Source organism: Lepus europaeus, chromosome 1 (genome assembly GCF_033115175.1).
Source record: "Lepus europaeus isolate LE1 chromosome 1, mLepTim1.pri, whole genome shotgun sequence".
NCBI lineage: Eukaryota > Metazoa > Chordata > Mammalia > Lagomorpha > Leporidae > Lepus > Lepus europaeus.
The window spans coordinates 98,165,583-98,187,375 of record NC_084827.1 but is presented as its reverse complement, the minus strand read 5'-3'; the positions used below and the strand labels follow the sequence as shown (position 1 = coordinate 98,187,375).

At 35.8% G+C, this 21,793-nt stretch overlaps 1 protein-coding gene across 1 annotated transcript; it reads right to left on the bottom strand.

Annotated features, from left to right (window-relative positions):
• Positions 1-4,439: 4,439 nt before the first annotated feature.
• On the bottom strand, positions 4,440-4,808 carry LOC133766049 (small ribosomal subunit protein mS33-like). The gene has a single exon (XM_062199828.1). The coding sequence runs from the start codon at positions 4,770-4,772 to the stop codon at positions 4,452-4,454; it is 321 nt and encodes a 106-aa protein (XP_062055812.1). The 5' UTR covers positions 4,773-4,808; the 3' UTR covers positions 4,440-4,451.
• Between the last annotated feature and the right edge of the window lie 16,985 nt (positions 4,809-21,793).

Sequence of the window (21,793 nt, the reverse complement as noted above, 5' to 3'; positions counted from 1 at the left end):
AATTTCTGACAAAACCCAGAAATGAACAAGAATGCAATTTTAAAAACTGAACAAAATAAACAGAAAATTTTACACCAAATTCCAAATTTCTAGCTTATTTTTCAAAACTGGAAATTTAGCAATAGCAAGCACTCATTTTTACAAAAACACTAATTAGGTGGAGTTAAGGAGTAGTCTCTCATTTTGAATGGATCTCATGTCCTTGGTTAGCTGCAATCTTCAAGATTCACTTAGCCTTTTATTTATTTATTTATTTATTTATTTATTTTGACAGGCAGAGTGGACAGTGAGTGAGAGAGAGACAGAGAGAAAGGTCTTCCTTTGCCGTTTGTTCACCCTCCAATGGCTGCTGCGGCCGGCGCGCTGCGCTGATCCGAAGGCAGGAGCCAGGTGCTTCTGGTCTTCCATGGGGTGCAGGGCCCAAGGACTGGGCCATCCTCCACTGCACTCCTGGGCCACCACAGAGAGCTGGCCTGGAAGAGGGGCAACCAGGACAGAATCCGGTGCTCCGACCGGGACTAGAATCCAGTGTGCCGGCGCCGCAAGGCGGAGGATTAGCCTATTGAGCCATAGCGCCGGCTTTCACTTAACCTTTTAAATATTGCAATATGTGTGAATTGAGTTGGATGCAAAAGCTGAGATATGTGAATTTAGTGCTCTATTTGAAATTATGCCTCCTATGCTTTCTATGATCATGGAAGTTTGGATTTCTCTACACAAGTCCTTATACTACAGTGGGTAGGTAGAGCTTACTGCATGAGAGGTGAGTGGTGAAGAATTTTGGTCTATATTGGTCACTGGAGGAAAATCACTTAGGGGAATATGCAGTCATAGTAAAAGTTCAACAGATGTTTGAATATTTAACCAAGGACTCAGCAATTGTTTAGGAGATCTGTGGAGGTTGTGTAAAGACCTGCTAGGACCCTCAGATGGTAGCTACAACAATGCGGAGCAAAGGACTCTCAGCATATGAGACAACTATAACTGCAACAGCAACCGACAACAGAACAGATAATCTCAATGAGTGCTTACAATGTAGACAGTACATGAGTTATATGAAAGCCAGGATCTGTTACCACATGTAATATGACAAATTGCCAAGTATATAGTAATAGGCTTTAGTCAGCTTATTTGAATAAATGGATAACGTAAATTTGTAGTGTTAAGCAAGTTCTTTAAAGTTGTAAAACTCTAGAAACTTGATCTTGGTTAATGACATTTCCACTATATTAGCTACTTCTTTCTTGGAGGCTTGAGACAATAAAGACTTTTAGTATCAAAATGGGTGACATGCTTTCCGGTTGGCTTCTTGCTTCTCTTTGAGACTGAATGATAGAACCAGACTTCTATGAGGAGGCTGAAGAGTCTGCACATATATATGAATTTTCCATTTCTAAAAATTAACATACCATAAATTTGGCATAGAGATATGTTACTCATGTTTGGTTTGGGTAGCCTTCATGATGTGATGGTAGCAGGCATTTTTACCCCTTCTCCTTTTTCTTCTCAGGATAACACTGGAGTGGCTCTTTTCCAAGCATCAGAATTCTTCAATAATCTTTGGTTCTAAAAAGTAGGTTTGTAGGTCTTTAATTGCAAAAATTAAATTTGGTTCTATGTGAAAATAACTAAAAAATAGATCAAAGCACAAAAATGAAATAAAAAAATCAATTGCCTATATATTTTCTTAAGGAATTTTTTTTGATAGGCAGAGTTAGATAGTGAGAGAGAGACAGAGAGAAAGGTCTTCCTTCCATTGGTTCACTTCCCAAATGGCTGCCACAGCCGGCACTGCGCGGATCCAAAGCCAGGAGCCAGGTGCTTCCTCCTGGTCTCCCAAGCAGGTGCAGGGCCCAAGCACTTGGGTCATCCTCCACTGCCAGCAGAGAGCTGGACTGGAAGAGAGCAACCAGGACAGAATCCGGCACCCCAACCAGGACTAGAACCCCGTGTGCCGGCGCCGCAGGCGGAGGATTAGCCTAGTGAGCCTTGACGCAGGCCGGGAATTTTTTTCTAATCCATGAAATGTTTCCTTTCTTGACCATGTTTACATGTTTGATTAGCACCCAGCAGGAAGCTAAGGCTCAAAGTAATCCAGGATCAGTCGTATGCTAAATTGGAAGGGCAAGAATGAGAATATGGAAAGATGGTAGATCTAAGAGAATTAGGTCAAAGTCAAAGCCAGAACTTAGTTGCTGGGTCAGCAATAATACCGTGTATTCAGAGAGGAGTTAAACCACCTCTGTGGCTTCCACTTTTCTAGTGGTGAAAGGTGGTGGCTATGACAAATTTATGTAACTGTTCCACTTTGCAGAATAATTGTGCAACTACAGTGAGACACATCAATAACTGTTAAATGACTTAAATCAAAGTTGATCTCTAAATTTCTTATTTGGTTCTCAGAAGAATTATACTTCCTATGAAAATGGGAAATGTCATTGATATAGCTAAAACATGGACAGACAGTGGTTTTCATTTATTGTTGACAACTGTTCAGAACAGGGTTTCCAGAGTTAAGTGAGTTTCATTTCTTTTTTTTTTTAATTTTTTATTTTTGACAGGCAGAGTGGACAGTGAGAGAGAGACAGAGAGAAAGGTCTTCCTTTTGCCGTTGGTTCACCCTCCAATGGCCACCGCGGTAGCGCGCTGCGGCCGGCGCACCGCGCTGTTCCGATGGCAGGAGCCAGGTGCTTCTCCTGGTCTCCCATGGGGTGCAGGGCCCAAGCACTTGGGCCATCCTCCACTGCACTCCCTGGCCACAGCAGAGAGCTGGCCTGGAAGAGGGGCAACCGGGACAGGATCGGTGCCCCGACCGGGACTAGAACCCAGTGTGCCGGCGCCGCAAGGTGGAGGATTAGCCTGTTGAGCCACGGCGCCGGCCAGTGAGTTTCATTTCTATTGATTGTACAGGAAAAACACAAGACTGACGCCTAAAGTTATCAGTAAAATAAAGAAATCTTAGTGTTTTTCACCTTGTTCCTCTCATTTTGGATTTGTAACCCTTCTTCTATTCTTGCCCCCTTTGTAACTCTTTTTAGTGTGATTATTTCATATTTTAAATTTGAAAATGTTATTCCTCTGATTAAAACAGCTAGCCTTAAGGACCTGAATTCAACTGTCCATACCTTTTCCTCCATGTTAGCATGGGACTATTCTCATTTTTTTTAAAGATTTATTTATTTATTGGAAAGTCAGAGTTACACAGAGAGAGGAGAGGCAGAGAGAGAGAAAGAGAGAGATCTTCCATCTGATGGTCCACTCCCCAATTGGCTGCAACAGACAGAGCTGCACTGATCCAAAGCCAGGAGCCAGGCGCTTCTTCCGGGTCTCCCACACTGGTGCAGAGGCCCAAGGATTTGGGCCATCTTCCACTGTTTTCCCAGGCCATAGCAGAGAGCTGGATTGGAAGTGGAGCAGCTGGGTCTCGAACCAGCACCTATATGTGATGCTGGCGCTTCAGGCCAGGGCGTTAACCCACTGTGCTGGCCCCTTCTCATTTTTTTCTTTTTTTAAAGATTTATTTATTTGAAAGTCAGAATTACAAAGGGGGGGGAGGGAAGGAGGGAGATGGAGAGAGGGAGAGGGAGGGAGAGAGAGAGAGAGAGAGAGAGAGAGAGAGAGAGGTGTCTTCCATCCACTTGCTCATTCCCCAAATGGCCGCAACGGGAGCTGCACCAATCCAAAGCCAGAAGCCAGGAGCTTCCCCCATTCCCCATGTGGGTGCAGGGGCCCAAGGACCTGGGCCATCCTCCACTGCCTTCCCAGGCCATAGCAGAGAGCTGGATCGGAAGTGGAGCAGCCAGGACTCGAACCAGCACCCACGTGGGATGCTGGCATGGCAGGCGCTGGCCTGAGTCTGGCTTTTTCTTTTGTAGCATTTAATACAATTGTAATAGTAGTAATTGTATTAAGTAGTAGTCTCTTCCATAGGATTGAAAGTTCTATGAGATAAGGATTACTTCTCTTGTTAACCACTGCACTACTAGGGCCCAATACCTTCTGCACGGTAAACAGGTATTCAATACTCTTTCAGGTGTTTTAATCCACCATTTCTTATATTCTCAGAGGAGTAGGTGGAGAGGCAGAGTTTGTGGGCTTGGAGGTGGAGACAGTGGCTGAACGGCCAGAGAGGAAAGAAGTCAGGGTTACGTTGGTGGGGCGGCAGGAAGAGTGAGGAGGAAACTCTGACACTCAAGGAGGCTTCCCTCTACTCCCGCCCCAAACAAGTCATCAGACAGTAATTTATACATCCATTTCATTAGTTAGGTGAACATGAGATTGTAAAACCAACACCGAGTAACTCTGCAGAATTAGAGTGCTTCCCTGGGTTAGACGTGGGCATGGAGGGGACTGTGTTCCTCCAGCTAAGCTTCGTGGGGAACGAGGCATCCGCGTGCAGACACACACGCTCTCCTCTCCGTCGCTGAGCAGTCCTCTCTCCAAGGTCAACACTACTTCTTCTTTGTGGCTCTTTTCCCTTCTCTTTTCCTGGGTTTCCCCTTCCCACGAAGCTTCTTCAGACGTACTTGCTCCTCCTTAAAATCTTGGTGCTCATCTCTGTAGAGGCCATGAAAACGGAGGATCCCCATGAGCGCAAAGTACGTGTTGTGATTGGGATACCAGTCGTAAGTCTCCTTCCTCTTGGCCAGCGGCTGCTCACTGAACAGTTTCACCACTTTCATAGACTTGGAATCAGTGGGCCTGGCAACTTCTCCAAACAGCCGGGCACTCAGCCGAGTCATGCGCAAGGCATATTCTGAAAGCGAAGACATTTCTTGGGCAGCAAGGAGCAAGAGTATCTGGACCTGACCTTCTCATCCACGCCCCCTTCTCATTTTTCACTAAGGTTCTACCATTGTTCTTTTAGTTCTTCAAAGATGTCAAATAGTTTTCAGACCCAAGGCCCTCACACATGCTGTTGTCCCCACAGTTTGCTGACAATCTGCTTGCCACTCTTGCTGGTCTTAGTTTCAAGCACTCTTTCTTCTAGACCCTTTCCTTGACCACACAGCCTGAGTGAGCTTGTTTCTTCATAACTTTTATTTTCATTGCATGCATCAGAATCAACAAGTAAATATTTATTAATATGTTTACTTTATATCCTTTGAACTTCAAGCTACTTGAGGGTAGGTGCATGTGTGTTTTATACACCCTTAAATGTGGAAACATGTTTGTTATATAGTTGGAGTAAATAATATTTTGATTGAGTGAATATATATTATATGGAAGTGTAAACTTGAGATTAAAAAACAATGAATTTTGCATTATTTCAGTTTTCAATACTAAAATTTCTTAGCCTAATAACAAATTCTAAGCTGTTTTCTTAGCCTAATAACAAATTCTAATGCTTTTTTTGAAAGGTGTGGTATAAACAAATGCATGTTGAAGTACCTCGCATCTGAGACACTAGGATGTGCTGAATCACAGCATACTCTTTTCCAGATAAACGTAGTTCTATGTTTTGCCCTTTTTTTTCACATGGAAACTGTAATTCCACTTGGGAAAACATTGCAAAAGTCTACAAGTGTATAAATCATCTTGGGCTGGCTGTGCTTATAAAGGATATTCAGCAAATGGGTAGACCCCTTATTTCTATTGCTCAAGGTTCCCTCGCTTATAGAATTGAAATTTCTCTTTCCAAAGAATGCAAATTTAATTAGGGATAGCTATGCATTGATGTTTTGTATTCTTCATTGTTCCATGGTGATGGAATTAGGAAACAAGCTGGCAGGATTAGAGTTGTGGTGGTAGTTTTGCTGATCAGCATTGTTCATCTTTCAAATTCTGTGAAATTTCATCACTGGCATGTAGAATCAGTTTTTCAAGGATATCTGACTTGGACAAAGAGAAAAATATGCTTAGATTTCCTGGGAGGAAAATCTTATAAATGTATGTATTAAGGTCTTTGTGTTTGTTACAAAATACTTACCTTGATTAAAATTTTCCTTTGATACCTGAATGCATTTGGGTGTTTTTATTTATTTTGATAATTTTAATATTTATTTTATTTATTTAATAGGCAGGAAAGAGAGACAGAGAGAGAGATATCTCCCATTTTATTTTGTTTTTTAAAGAGTTTCTTGGGAGTAAGAATGTAGAACTAGGGCATTTAAATTTAAATCCTAAATAATATTACAGGAAAACCAAGTTATTTCAGTATGTTGCATACATGTATAATTCCATTTAATGCATACTACTGATTCCACATTTTTTTATGCACACATACATAAATATATACAGCAAGGGCTGGCGCCGTGGCTCAATAGGCTAATCCTCCACCTGCGGCGCCAGCACATTGGGGTTCTAGTCCCCGTCGGGGTGCTAATTTACAGAAGAGAAATTGAAGTACGCAGTAATCAAATGATTTTCTCAAAGTCCTGTATCTAATGAGGATTTAAATCTGAGTTTTCTAGCTCTAGGATCTGCATTCTTAGATCACTATGCTAGACTGCCTCTCCAGTTTGATCAATGGGGGCTTATAAATTGTTCAATATTAAACGAGAGATTGATATATTTTTAGCCCCAGGATAAAGAGGGACATGCACATTACAGGCAGATTTTAATGGGAAAGTCAGATAACTTTGTGATGTCACTTTATTTTAATGATTTCATGGTCTGCACATGATTCTGGAATATTAAACATTTACACACCCACATCCATGCATAAAATCATATATTTGTATGTAAATATGTATATCACACACACATTCAGATATATATGTACATGTATGTCTCTCTCTCTCTATATATATAGTTTGATTAAATGTTCGGCAATATATGTATGGATCTTTTTGATTCTTATTATCTGTGTATGTAATATATATCAGAATTTTTTCCATAGTCCATAATTTACACTAGAGTTTATTTTTGGTGTTCTGTATTCTATTGTTTTTGATAAATGTATAATTATATGCGTTCATCATTTTAGTATCATAAAGGGGAGATTTTGCTTGCCCTGGACATCCTCTGTGGCTCTCTTGTTCATCTCTCTCACCCACCAATGCCTAGAAACCATTGCTGTTTATTCTGAGACAAATTTCCAAAGATGAAAGGGCAGAAAAGCTATAATCTGTCTAGAAAGTCAATTGATTTATGAAAAAACTATAAATTGTAGTTGAACTTCTTAGAATTGTATCTATGAACCACATGAAATATGATCTTTCTACTAATAAAAGCTTAATTATTTAAAAAATAAAAGAGAAAGGACAAATGTTTGAGGAGACATAAATGTTAATTATCCTGATTTGATCATTATACATTGTATACATCTATTGAATTATCAAACTGTACACCATAAGTATGTTTAGCTTTTACCTGTTAATTAAATTTTTAAAAAATCTTAAAGAAAATTAAAAGAGTTCAGAAAGAGTAGAAAAACTCCTTCCCTTTGTCACAAATTTATAATTTATTGTCCTCTAAAAAGAAAGACTTGTATATTTACTTTAACCACTGTTATCAAATTTTGTAAACCAGAGATACGTTCTTTAAATGAATATTTTACTTTTTATTTACATAAAGAGAACAAATTTCATATATATAGTTTATATATATAGAGCCTAGTGATATTTCCCACCCTCCTGACCCTCCTTCCATCACTCCCTCTCTCCCACCTTGCCTCTTCCTACTTTTTTTATTTTTCTTTTAATTTTTACAATGATATCCTTAGTGAAATAAGCCAGTCCCAAAAAGTCAAATATCATGTGTTTTCCCTGATTTGTTGTAACTGATATACAGAGTGTAAAAAAATGTAATGTATGTGAGTGAAATTGACATTTTGAAGTTTGGTTTTTGCTTGTTGTCTTTGTCTACACTCTTGAGTAACAATGTTTTTTTTTTTTTTTTTTTTTAATGAAGGCTTTTATTTAATAAATATAAATTTCACAACTTTTGGATTATACCATTTCTTCCCTCCATACCCGCCCTCCCACCCTCAAACCATCCTACCTCCTACTCCCTCTCTCATCCCATTCTTCATTAAGCTTCATTTTTTTTTTTTTATTTGACAGATAGAGTTAGACAGTGAGAGAGAGAGACAGAGAGGTAGGTCTTCCTTCCGTTGGTTCACCCCCCAAAATGGCCGCTACGGCCGGCGCTGCGCTGATCTGAAGCCAGGAGCCAGGTGCTTCCTCCTGGTTTCTGACATGGGCGCAGGTGCCCAAGCACTTGGGCCATCCTCCACCGCCTTCCCGGGCCACAGCATAGAGCTGGACTGGAAGAGGAGCAGCATAGAGCTGGACTGGAAGAGGAGCGCCCATATGGGATGTCACAGGCCCCAAAGCTTCATTTTTAATTATCTTTATATACAGAAGATCAACTCTATACTAAGTAAAGATTTTAACAGTTTGAACCCACACAGATACATAAAGTATAAAATATTGTTTGAAGACTAGTTTTACCATTAATTCTCATAGCACAACATATTAAGGACAGAGGTCCTGCATGAGGAGCAAAGGCACAGTGACTCCTGTTGTTAATTTAACAATTGACACTCTTATTTATGACGTCAAGGATCACCCAAGGCTCTTGTCATAAGCTGTCAAGGTTATGGAAGCCTCTTGAGTTCACAAACTCCAATCTTATTTAGACAAGGCCATAGTCAAAGTGGAAGTTCTCTCCTCCTTTCAAAGCAAGGTACCTCCTTTTTTGATGCCCCTTTCCACCAGGATCTCACTCACAGAGATCTTTCATTTAGATCTTTTTTTTTTTTTTTTGCCACAGTGTCTTGGCTTTCCATGCCTGAGATACTCTCATGGTTTTTTTAGCCAGATCCAAATGCCTTAAGTGTTGATTCTGAGGCCAGAATGAATAGTGGTTTTTTCTACTTACTGCTTCTTGAATTCTTTATTTAGTGGAGGGTTAAGCTGATAATTATAGAGTAAATTCAAAGTATGTCTTTAAATGAATTTTAAAATTTTTGGGAATAATTACTGAAATAGTTGAAAAATAACATGCATATAATGTATGTATATTTTCAAATATCACTCTTAAGGAAAACCTGAAGCGTACTCCATTATGGACATAGTCACTTTAGTTAGTCTTTTATTGATTGACATTTTAGTTGTCTTTGGCTATTTGTTTTTATAAATAATAATATAGGCTGGCCCTGCGGCTCACCAGGCTAATCCTCTGCCTGCGGCGCCGGCACCCCGGGTTCTAGTCCGGTCAGGGACCGGATTCTGTCCTGGTTGCTCCTCTTCCAGTCCAGCTCTCTGCTGTGGCCCAGGAAGGCAGTGGAGGATGGCCCAAGTCCTTGGGCCCTGCACCCACATGGGAGACCAGGAGAAGCACCGGGCTCCTGGCTTCGGATCAGCACGGTGCGCCGGCCGCAGTGCAACGGCCGCAGTGCGCTGGCCGCAGCGGCCATTGAGGGGGTGAACCAACGGAAAGGAAGACCTTTCTCTCTGTTTCTCTCTTTCTCTCACTGTCCACTCTGCCTGTCAAAAAAATAAACAATAATATAATAATATTTTATAAATAAATATTTTATAAATACTATAATTCTTATGTGTGTCTGCATTTCTGTTTAAACAAAATTGTTTATTCCCTCAGGCTATTAGAATATACATTTTAAATTTTAAAAGACACTACTCCAATTACTCTTTTTTTTAAAAAAAATTTTTTATTTTAAAGACAGAGTTACAGAGAGAGATAGGCACAGAGAGAGAAAGCTCTTCCATCTGTTGGTTCACTCCCCAAATGGCTGCAATGGCCAGAACTGAGCTGATCCGAAGCCAGGAGCCAGGAGCTTCCTCCAGGTTTCCCACATGGGTACAGGGGCCCAAGTACTTGGGCCATTTTCCATTTCTTTCACAGGGCATTGCAAGAGAGTAAGACCAGAAAAGGAGTAGCCAGGACATGAACTGGCACCTCTATGGGATAACGTTTTTGCAGGCGGGGGCTTTAACCAGCTGTATTACAGCACTGGCACTCTCCAATTACTCTTAAAAGGTGATGTATATTTATATGTTTACCAAAAGAATTAGTGTCCTATTTTCTTGAATCCATTATTGATTAAATTGCAAATCCATTAAGCAAAAATTAGAATACATTTGAAAATATTTATCTAAATTATTTATTAAAAAGTTAGAATGACAGAATGATGGAGAGGAAGAAATAGAGAGAAAGTGATCTTCCATTTGCTGGCTTACTCCCAAAATATCCACAGCAACCAGGGCCACTGTATCCCAAAGCCAGGAGCAAGAAACTGCGTCTGGGTCTCCCATGTGGGTGGCAGCAACCCAAGCACTTGGGTCATCATCTGTTGCCTCCCAGGCATATTAGCAGGAAACTGGATCCAAAGTACGGAGTAGCGGGTACTCTAACTATGCACTCCGATATTGCATGTGGACATCCCAAGTGGTGGCAAAACCCACTGCACCACAATGCCTACTTCTAGAATAGATTTTATTTTTTAATGACATTAGATATATGTTTGTAAGTTATTCTCTTCTCACAGTAAAATTCCTTTATTCATATTGTTGGGTTGTTGCTTCCTACTGATTTATCTGAGCTTTTCATCATTTATTTTCTTAATTTTTCCTTTTACAAACCTTCTTAGTTATAATGTCAGTCTCACAATAAGGAACTTTGATAAGCAGGTCTATAAAATGGGATAATGATATTTCCAATTCCTCATGGAAACTTTCCTCAAAATTTTAGCAGAGAGCACTTTAATCACTTTAATCAGATATATAGGTAGCATGCTCTCAAGAAAATACTATTAATAGGAGGTGAGTAAGGTAATCTGAAGAAAGTGCTTTACTATTACTGTTCCTTTTAGTAGTCTTGTGTTCTTCAGGTTTGACTATCATTTTAAATTATATTATTAGCCTGTAGATTTTTATTGTAATATATGCTTTGTCATGTTCTTGCTAGACTTTTTTAAACTCAGCCTCAACTTAGGGAAATCTTTTATGTCCTTTAACTCTTATTTTAGCTTTTAAATTTGGAGGCACCAGTATCAGCAGGAGAATTGCTTTAAAAAATTCTGTAAGACATGAACAAAAATATTCCATTCTCTGTTCTGATTCTAATCCAAATAAGTGTTCCTTCTTTTACTCACAATTTTAACTCTGAAGAAGCAACTGAAGTAACTGAATCATTTCTTTTCTCCACTGTTTTGCACTGAAAAAAATTGATATTGATATGATTCTTAGTAAAAACAACAAAACATACCCATTAAATCTCTTAATCTATATATTTATCTCTTTAATCAAATATTTTAATTCCAAGAATTTTCAATTATTGATGTGAAAATACTTTTTAAAATCCATGCAAATTTGAATCTAATGTTTTTCTTAAGATTTGAAGCTCATACTGATTATTCAACAATAGAAGATATTTTTGGATAAATGTACCCTATAAGAATCTCTTAAAAATACTTAAATAGTACATAAGTAGGTTTCAATCTTGTTATTTAATATACTGACTTTTATATGAACGAAGGAATTCCAGGTATTACACGAAATATTAATGCTGGAAATTTTGATAGCTACAGCATATCAACTTCTTGAATTTCACTGAGATCAGAGCAGCTAATTTTCCATTTGTTAACCCAAATTGTGTATTTTGAGTGCTTTAGTTGTTAACATGTATTATAAAGCCTAAAATGATATGAATTCCATCCTTCCTAATTTCATGCTGGAAAACATTTTTTCTTTGAATGTTGTAATCATTGACAAATACTTCTTCTGGAATAGAAGGGATTATATCAGGGTAATTTACTATAAAATGTTGATGCTGATCTTAATTTTAGAGCATCAAATTTATTTTAAAAATTAAAACTTTTGTTTTATTGCCAATTACTCTAAATATATGATTCATATAGAAGTGAAAAATTGGTTCTAAATAATCAAAATGACTTCATTTAATACTATACAATTGAAAAAAAAGAAAAAAAATACTATACAATTGATTTTGACTTTCTATATATTTCTAAATTTCAGTCTGTGATTTTACTCATTTCAAATAATGTATGTTTTCATTTCCTATCAACTGTTTTAGTAAGAATTGAAATGTTATAAGCTATATAATTTTATATAATGAAGATTGTTTTTGAAATATCAATACCATCGCTCTAAAACATATAATGTTCTTTAATACCTATAATTAGTGAGTTAATATAAAGAAAAACATTTTTATTTTTCTAAGAAATATGTTGTTATTCTAAAACTATATGATTTTAGAAATGTATTTTGAATGTAGTCATAATAATCTCTTTCCATATTAAAACATATGGAACACCTAAAAATGAACAAATCTGGGTGTGCATGCATTCAGAGCTAAAAACTTCCTTGTACTATGCTGTCTGGATTGTTTACTCAGCTGCTACCAGATGCTAAGTTACTTTTGCTAAAAAAAAATTAAGAAGATTACATTTGCGATACTGTAAAAATAAAAGAGTATATTCTTCTGTAAAATTTTCATCTTAAATTAATGTCCGATTTTACTTTAAAGCATCATACTTCACACTGATTGCATGATTCATTCACTCAATTAAGATTTGTTTATTGTTTAATGGATCCTTAACAAGTTTTTGTACCTTGGGAATATTGACAGAAGAAAAAAGATTCCTCAACTTGTGGAAAAAAAAGGAAAAAATACATTCTTCATAGTATAGCAGCATGCAATGAGAAAAGTATCAATGGAAGCCCTAGGAATCAAATGGATGTATAAACCAGCCTTACCAAGAATAGTAAATATTATATCCATACAAAGGAGGGGAGAAGCTCAAAGGCAATGTAATGATATCTTTTGTATTGCAGAAATCTCTATGGATTCTGGAATGTAGAAAATAAACAAGTGTGTGAACGAAAAATGATTCAAAGAAATGGCAAAATTATCAAATTAAACAGTAATTAAAAATGCTCTTAATAATTTGGGGGAGCATTACTTCATATATCCTATCATAACTAAAAGTTTCTGTCTGAAAAATTCAAAGTATTTTTTTCTTAAGAGGGTGAATCTCATAATTTTTATTTAACCTGCCAGGGATGAGATATTAGTGATAAACAAAGGTAACCACTTCATCACTGGGCTTTCATGGCTCAGAAGTTTACACCAAAAAAAAAAAAAAAAAAGATGCCAAAATGTACAATGAGATTTAAGTCAAAAAGAGCAGATCAAACCAATTTGGAGACTGAAAGTCAAAGTTCTAAACTTTTGGGTATATATAGCTCAGCTCTTTGAAATGTTAATTTGCCCTCAAAATAAATTTTATAAAGCTTAAGCCTCTCTACTAATTTTTTTGACACTTGAGAAAACTGAAGTATTTGTAAAAATACATTTCACCTGCTGACTTTTTTCAGTAATACCCTACAGTACAGTCTTGTTTTTTTAATTGTGCTCCTTCAGTCAGAAACTGACAAAACTGTTGAAATATGGTCACTCATACACTAGTCAGTCACACTCTGATAATGTGTCTGTCGTCATGTTAAAACAGTCATTTGCTGACATATTTTATGGCCATGAACATGTTTCAGAAACCAGTAAAAAGGATTGGCCTTTAAAAAATAAGCAAGAGTAGCATTTCCTTCTAGTGAAACGACATATAATTTGAAATAATAGAGTGTCAATAGTGACTACAGGAAATTGCTAGAAAGGGGACATTTCCCAGTCCACTTTTATCCAGGAAAAAGTAGTTCTTTTTAAGCTAGCAAACACTTTATTGAATTAAAAGCATCTTTGTCAAATTCTGAAATGTTTATTGCGCAAGATTTGGAGTTCTGAACTTCTCTAAACATGTGGAACAGTAATTTTGTAAAGAATAAATGTTAATGCTATACAAAATAGCATTCTAATCTCAACATTTCTCATTTGTATGAGACCGTGTCCAAATTGACTTTTACATTTAGAGACTTCTATTAGGAAGTATAATAATAGTCATGGAAAATTTATTGACAGAAACATACACATTCACATAGACCAGCTTGTGCCCAACAGTTTGGTTTATTCCAAAAGCTCTTAAGAAACATCACAGATTAACTCCAATTATTTAATAGACAGGAAACAGTTTTGGCAATAATAAAGCATAGACAATCAAGCAAGATTATATAAATTCACAATAATTTGTTACATGACATTGAAGTTGGCAAAAATGAATACTTTAGTATATCCCTAAAGTAGTGTCTTTCCAGAGTGAAAAATTTACTTAAATTAAAAATACTTGTTAATTCCCACCCTGCATTAAAATTTATACAAGAAAATATCATATTCTGTCTGTAATATTTTAAGTAGGCTATTCATATATAATTCAAATATCTCATTTTGGAGACATGAAAACTATTAAATATGAAAATATGAACATTACTTTATGAATTGCTGGCTAAATTAGGAAACAGATCACAATTTTGAAAACTATTTAATCAGTATTTGCACCCTATCAGAGTTGTGGGTAAGATCATAAACATTGTTGAAATTCTGGTGACTTTCTTGTCTAACAATAGTTGCTTGCTCTTTTTAATCAGTTATTCAAAAGTATTTCAGTGCTCCTTATTAACATAGACATTTAAATCTGGTATCAGCTTCCTAACAGGCATGGAAACCCAACCTGTTTACTAAGCTTATGTCCTCAGAAGCAATTTTTATAGAATAAACATTATTTCACTTATTTCACTTCCTTGCCTTCTTTGTTCATTAAGCTAATTACTCTAGTCTACATTCATGCCTTTCATCTACCTTGTTTCTTGAGCTTGATCCTTTCCCAACCCTGAATCGACTGTTACTGAACAGTTGAAGCTGAACAGGAAGGAATTGCAGGTGTCAACTCACAGTTTACAAATATGACATCTCCTCTGGCATAGCTGGAAATATGAAATATTGATTTATGTGCAGTAAAAGGTCTTATAAAAATGATCACATACACATGAGAGATTAATGCGCAGGAGATCAATAGAAATTTCATTCTTGACGCTAGACTGTCACCTATGGTGAAATGCTAAAATACAGAAATCAATATTATCTATGAAATGTCAAATTTATTATAATTATGAGGATGAAAGCTGGCCAAGTGGCTCCCAGGAGAGAAGGAAGGATAGGTTACTGTGCTGAAGCATCCTTCATGTCCCTTGTTCACTTGCTGCCAATTTGAGAGCAATATTGGTGCAGGGGTTTTTCAGGCATTATGTGCCTCTGTGTAGTAACAAATTCTTGCTGGAATATTTAACTCTTGAAACTGACAATAATACAAGTGTCCATGTAATCAAAGGGTCCAGAACTTTTAGCTCCCAAAAAAGGAGAACATTTTAAGCATATATTTTAATATGGTATGTGTACCACAGCCCACTGCTTAGGAAAATTGAGCTTTACAGACAGAAGATTAATAAGATCTTGGTGCAATTTTATTCAAGCTCATGTTCATTCTCTCTAGTGGTGGTAGGGGGGAAGGGGATATCCTAAATTATCTATTAGTAGGCTTCACATTTTCTATAGTTTAAGCCATTAGCTTGATTCTTAGAAATTGCCATTCAATTTCCACTGCTAGGCAGCAATTCTTTGAAAAGATTTTTATGAGTTTGTGGCAGCCTACTAGTCTCATGTATCAAGTTTAATAGAGTCTTTGGAAAAGTAACACAAAGCTAAAATTTTATGAGCCTATAAGAAAACAATAAAATGAGAGTATTTTGCCTTTCCTTTTAAGGGGTAGGGGAACTTTTAGATTTTGAAATTAAAAGCAAGAAGAAAAAAATTTCTTTTCACATATTCTTCATGTCTACAGGAAAAACAGAGTATTAAGCCCTTATTAATAGCAGTATTGATCCTCATAATAAGTGCAGGTTTTATTGCTGAATATTAGTAATACTACACTGTAATTCTTGTAGAAATCAGGGCTTGGTATGGGTGAGTACAAGGGAAGATGAATGCATCTGACTGAATGAATTAGCAATCTTGAAGGAAAATCCAGATTCCATTGTAGGCAGTATAGGTGATGAATAGGTTGCTATTTGCTGTCAATTAACACTATTCATAAAACTCCCTTAGTTCAAATTTTAATGATTGCCCATTTTAAATACAAGCAGTGTGCTCTGCTGTCTATACCTAGGGGATAGCAGGGAAAAAATGTTCATTTTATTACCCTAGTGATTCCATATAGAAAATATTCAGAAATTTGTGAAATGAATGAGTGAAACATTAAATGAGCTTATCCCATGGTCCTTGCATAGTACATGAGGTATGGGGGATAGAATTTCATGTGATTTGGGCATTAGTCTGTTCATCTTTAGAATTCAAATTCTCTTTTCTTTCATTTCCTTCTCAATCAAGACAACTCTTCGGTAAGAATTAACTTTACCCTGGATTCACCCAGTACTTCTGGTGGAATAAAGATTTGAGTACTAATTGCTACACATCAAAATCTCAAGAGAGAGAGAATCTTCCTAATATAGATGCGTGTTCTTAAGGAACCCTTCACTTTATAGTTCATCACTGAATCTTTAAGAATTACATCCAGTAGGGGAAATTTACTTTCATTGTTAGTAACATCAATTTGTTCTATAATAAATACTGTAAGCTTATGAAGTCATTTGTTTTTCTATAATTTTCTGAATAGTCTTAATTTAAATAAAATTTAGAGCTCTGCTATCATGCTGTACATGAACTATTACTTTAATCCAATTCCCAGGGAGATATATCTTATCTAGACTGGGATTTAGTTGAAGATATTTTGGTAGAAGTTATATCTAAAACAAAGACATTTAACACTTATTTTTGGTTTTTCAGTGCTTGTGCAAAAATTGAACAGCACCATTTCAATTAGTGACATTTAGTTTCCTCACTAATCAACTAGCTTTCTTTCTTTTTTTTTTTTTTTTCCAGAAATTTGGCTTTCCAGTGCCACTGTCTAAAATTTTTGCTGTGTTCATTATATGTATTTTCCAATTGTTACATTTGTATTATCTTGGAAGAATACCTATTATAGTTGCCATAGTACTGGTAGAATTCATCATTTTTCAAGGGAAGGTTTTGCAAATATTGAGCAAGACCCCAGGTGAATGCCATACAATTCAATGAGTATTAATTGAATGTGTACTATAAGCAGGAAACCAGGATAAAAAACTAAAAACGGCACAGACAGAGCTCTCCATGAGTTCTGAAAATAATACAAATTGATTATATTTAGAAATAGGAAATAGTTAGAAAAGGAACTTGAAAGACTTAGAACCTATATGATCTCTCCTAAATCCTTGGTTTTATATACTTTCCACTCAAATAAAAACCGATTTCCATATCCTTTAGAAAAAGCCAGTCTATAGACATTCCAGAGACATAAAATGCAAAGTTCTTTCTCATCTATTGTTACTGAATAATTTACTCATCCTAAATTTTATCTCTTTTCGCCAGAATTGTAGGATTATTACTACTGCCAAATATGATGGAGAGTTCATAAACTTTCCTCCAGTTGGTAATAGAAACACCTTTTTTTAAATCTAGAAAAGAGATAAAGATTTATTTACTTTTTGTAAAAAATGCTGTAGCATTTACACAATTTATAAATAGAGATTTGGGGAGATTTTCCACTCTACACAGCTTCTTAAGACTCCCCCCACCCCCATGTCTGTACCTCAAGTACCCAAAGCAGTTAAAGTTAATGCTTAATGCAACCCAGTTGAAGAGATAGGCATTTCTTGCAGTCAGGTCTCAATTAAGAGATAAAAGACAAAAAGTGCAAAGCGCTTGATAAAGCTAAGAATACAAGGCCAGCTATGGATGTGCTTGAAGCTGTCCATAGCGATAACTGGATAGTCAGCTGGAATCTTCTTGAATTGAAGTGGGTGCTCTAACTTATCAAATTCCACATATGGGGAAATTATTGGTGCCTACAGTGGTGATTAACACTAACCCACTGGGTCAGAAACAAGCTGGGATAAAGGTGAAAACTGTATCTGACTATCAACACCAAATACATCCATTTAGAGAAAGATAGCAGAGGGTTTTTTCTTTTTTTATATCTTCAGTTGTGCAGGTTGTCAGGCTGGTCACACAGTTAACGCTGCATATAGAGTGCTCTCTATAATGTGCAAATTGCAATGCACATTAAAATGTAATCTACTTTAATAAGTCACATGAAGATTACATTTTAAGATAATTGTTTGCTTGTTTATGCTACACACAAAAAATATTTTCCTGCTTTGTTTACAGTATTTTCTCTTTGCTTTACAACATAGTGATTGCAACTATTAGCACTAAATGATTCCCTCCTTCAAATAATTGGGGCTAAAGTTGTGGAGATTGAAATTTTGGAGTCCTGGAATCATGATTTGTAATGTAATCTTCAAATCCTGCTTGATCTTATTGAATTTCCAAAGTAAAACTTGTTATGATCATTAAAAATCTCATTTTGTGTCAATAATTAGGATACTTGAATTATGCAGGTAATTTTATGTTGTCTGCTGTACAGTTCTTGTGTAGACAAAAATACTTGAGAGGTGAAAAATTTTGTAATACCTATAATGAATGTCATTAAATGGGCTTTCTGACAAATCTATTTACTTAGGATATGGCCAATTATCAATGATTTAATAGAATGGATGAAAAGGAATTATAAGAAAATGGAAATGAAAAATAATCTCCAAATTCCACATTGTTCATTCATTTAAAAGTACTTTTCCACTGAGCCACCAGTAACATCATTTACAAATGATGACATTTAACTGAAAAGATTTTCATCTCTTTTTTCTCCTTCTTATCCATCATGTAAAATAAGTACCAATGAATACTAAAATAGCCCATTGGGGTTCAAGAGACAAACTAAGTCCTTATTAGTCTATAGATATTGTGCCCACAGCAAGTAACAAAATAACTGGCCCAGAGTTGGTATTCAAGAAATTATTCTTAAATAAATGAATAAATTATCAAAAGACATTTGAAAACATGACTAAATTAATTGAAATCTAGAAATAATGGCAATACTCAGTTGAAACTTGATGAATTATTATGGCTCATTTTATGAGGAGCCTGTCTTTCAAGAACAGGTGCACGGCTTAATTACATATGACCATTCATTTAATCGTATTACGTCATGTTACATAGAAAGATTGTAGTAGCTTTCTTCTTGAGCCATGGGACACTAGGGTAATATACTTGTTTCCCCAGTAATCTGTCGATTAACAAGAAAGAATTCCAATCTACTTTCTGTTGACATAATTTAGCATTCTTTGTTCTTATCTGCTTGAATGGTATGGCATGAGATTCTGGTATTATAAGAAAGCTATGTATTTGTATGTTAAGAAACATCTTTAAGTTTCAGGTGAAATAAAACTCAGTTGATATAGCCTGCAAATAAAATAATACTGGCTTATATTTGTAACTAAAATTTTGGCGGAAGGTCTTGAGGCATAGCTAGATACAGGAGCTCAACTAATGTCAGACCCTTTTTTATCTCTTGGCTGTGTTTCTTTTGTATTGATGCTTTCTAAAATAGCTTTCCCTGTAGAAGAGAAAGTGTCTCAATAAATCAAGGCTATATTAAAAAATAAAAACTTCTATTCAATGAAAAGAGAATCTCCATTCCAATATATCCCCAAAAGTTCTTGAGTTGAGCTGCATTGACTTGTTTGGGTCTTATGTCCATACATATTCCAACACTCTGGCCAGACAGATGGAGTATGTTGTTTATAGTTTCTTCCCCCAAATCAGTTTGCAGGTTGTGATTTTCTGTCTTGGATACTGTGCCTGTGCTTAGATTCAGAATAGTCCGTCTGAACTGAATCAACAAGAGTTTGGAGTAAAAAAGGATGACAGTCAAAGGAAACATCAAGGTAGGTTTCCAGAAGAAGAAGAATGTATCTTTGGAAGACAGGAAAAGTAAATTTGTATTACAAGACATGTAGATGAAATAATGGAAATTTTTTTAAAAAGAATTACAGAAAGCACAAATCTTTAGAATCTATGAAACCTACTGAACAGCGGAAGCTTCCCAAACATAAGCTACAACCAACTACTGTGCCAAAGACTATAGAGAATTATTAACTGCATCTACCAAAAATATTTCTTTAAGTGTTCAACTCTTGAATTGAGGGATGTGTGTAATTCAGGCATTTTGGATGTTGGTCCAGCTGAAGGAGAAACTGGCCTATGTACACTTTCTTACTTATAATTTAATATCCCATTTGGTTTTGAAGGCAACTCAGTGTATTAGAGTAGATGTGGCTCATTTTTTTTTCTCAGATTGCTACTCTTCAACTGGGAGTTGCTCATATTACACTACTTTGAAAAGGTATTATTTTTTATATCAGAGAAAAATAATGCATTTTTGAATGAGAATGAAGAGCAAAGCGATCATCTTGATTAATTTCAGTAGATGAGCTTAAATAATATTCAAATGTAAGATGTCATCAATAACATTAAGCAGTATTTTATTCTAGACTCTTGCAACATCATAGTAAGTAAAAGACAACGTGTGAAAGACTTTGAGTCCAGAATAAGTTAATTTCAACTGAACATAATTTGTTAAAAAATCTGTTTACCATATTTTATACTTAATTCAGAACATTTGTCTTTTTCATTCTTGCTCTGACCTTTGACAGGTATTGCTGAAAACGTAAATTGTTTTTAATTTTTGTGTCCTATTGTTTCTAGTAAAAGATATTCTTGAATTCTTTCTGATTAATATTACTATTTGCATTTTACGGGATTTAGTGTGGTATTTCAACGCATATAGTGAATAAAATAATACACATTAAACAAATCATCCTTAATAATCACCAGCCATTCCATATTCTTCTCTTTGTATTTGCAGCTTACTGACAGCTGTCTTCTAGCTTTGTTTATAGACTATGATACCTAATTGTGAGCTGTCATCAATCCACTATGCTGCAAAACAACAGAACTCAACAATCCCAGGCTCTATCAATCTTGAATTCATATATATGTGTGTGTCTATACATATTTATAATATAAATTATAGTTGAATATATGAAAATATGTGCTTGATATATGAGAGAGAATGTATGGTATTTGTCTTACTGTGTCAACCTATTTCACTTGATATAATGATCTTTGATTCCATGCACTTCTCTATAGATATCAGGATTTCATCCTTTGTTAAATACAGAATAATATTCCACTATATATATATATATATATGCCACATTTTTTTATGTGTTCATCCATCTATGGACCCCTAGGTTGATTTCATATCTTAGCTGTTGTGATGCATGCTGCAAGTGCTGGAAGTGCACATGTCTATTTCATAGGCTGATTTAATTTCCTTTGAATATATACCAGATGTGGGATAGCTAGCTTATATGGAGATCTATTTTTATTTTTTTGAGTAATCATCATACTGTTCTCATAATGGCTGTGCTAATTTGCATTCCCAGCCAAACTGTATAAGGATTCCTTTCTTCCACAACATCTTTAGCAATTTTTTTTTTTTGATAGTTGTTATTCTAACTGGTGCGAAATGATACCTCACTGAGGTTTTGATTTGAACTTCCTTGATGGTTAGAGATATTAAGAATTTTTTTCATATATTGGTTAGATATTAGTATTCCTATCTTTGAGACACGTCTATTCAGATCCTTTGCTCAATTCTTAATTGGATTTTTTGTGATTTTGTTGTTGAGTTTCTTGAGTTCCTAGTATATTGTGGATATTAATCTTGGCCAAATGAGAAATTTGCAAATATTTTCTCCCATTCTGTTGGTTGTCTCTTGACTCTGTTGATTGTTTTCTTTGCATAAGTTAATTTTATACAATCTAATCTGTCTATGTTTACATTTGTTTTCTGTGCTTTTGGAGTCTTACCACAATTTCATTTCCTATTCCAGTGTCTTGAAGTGTCCTCTATATTTTC

Bases quoted from the DNA above. Each gene is read 5' to 3' on its own strand.
- LOC133766049 (XM_062199828.1), bottom strand. From the start codon at position 4,772: ATGTCTTCGCTTTCAGAATATGCCTTGCGCATGACTCGGCTGAGTGCC.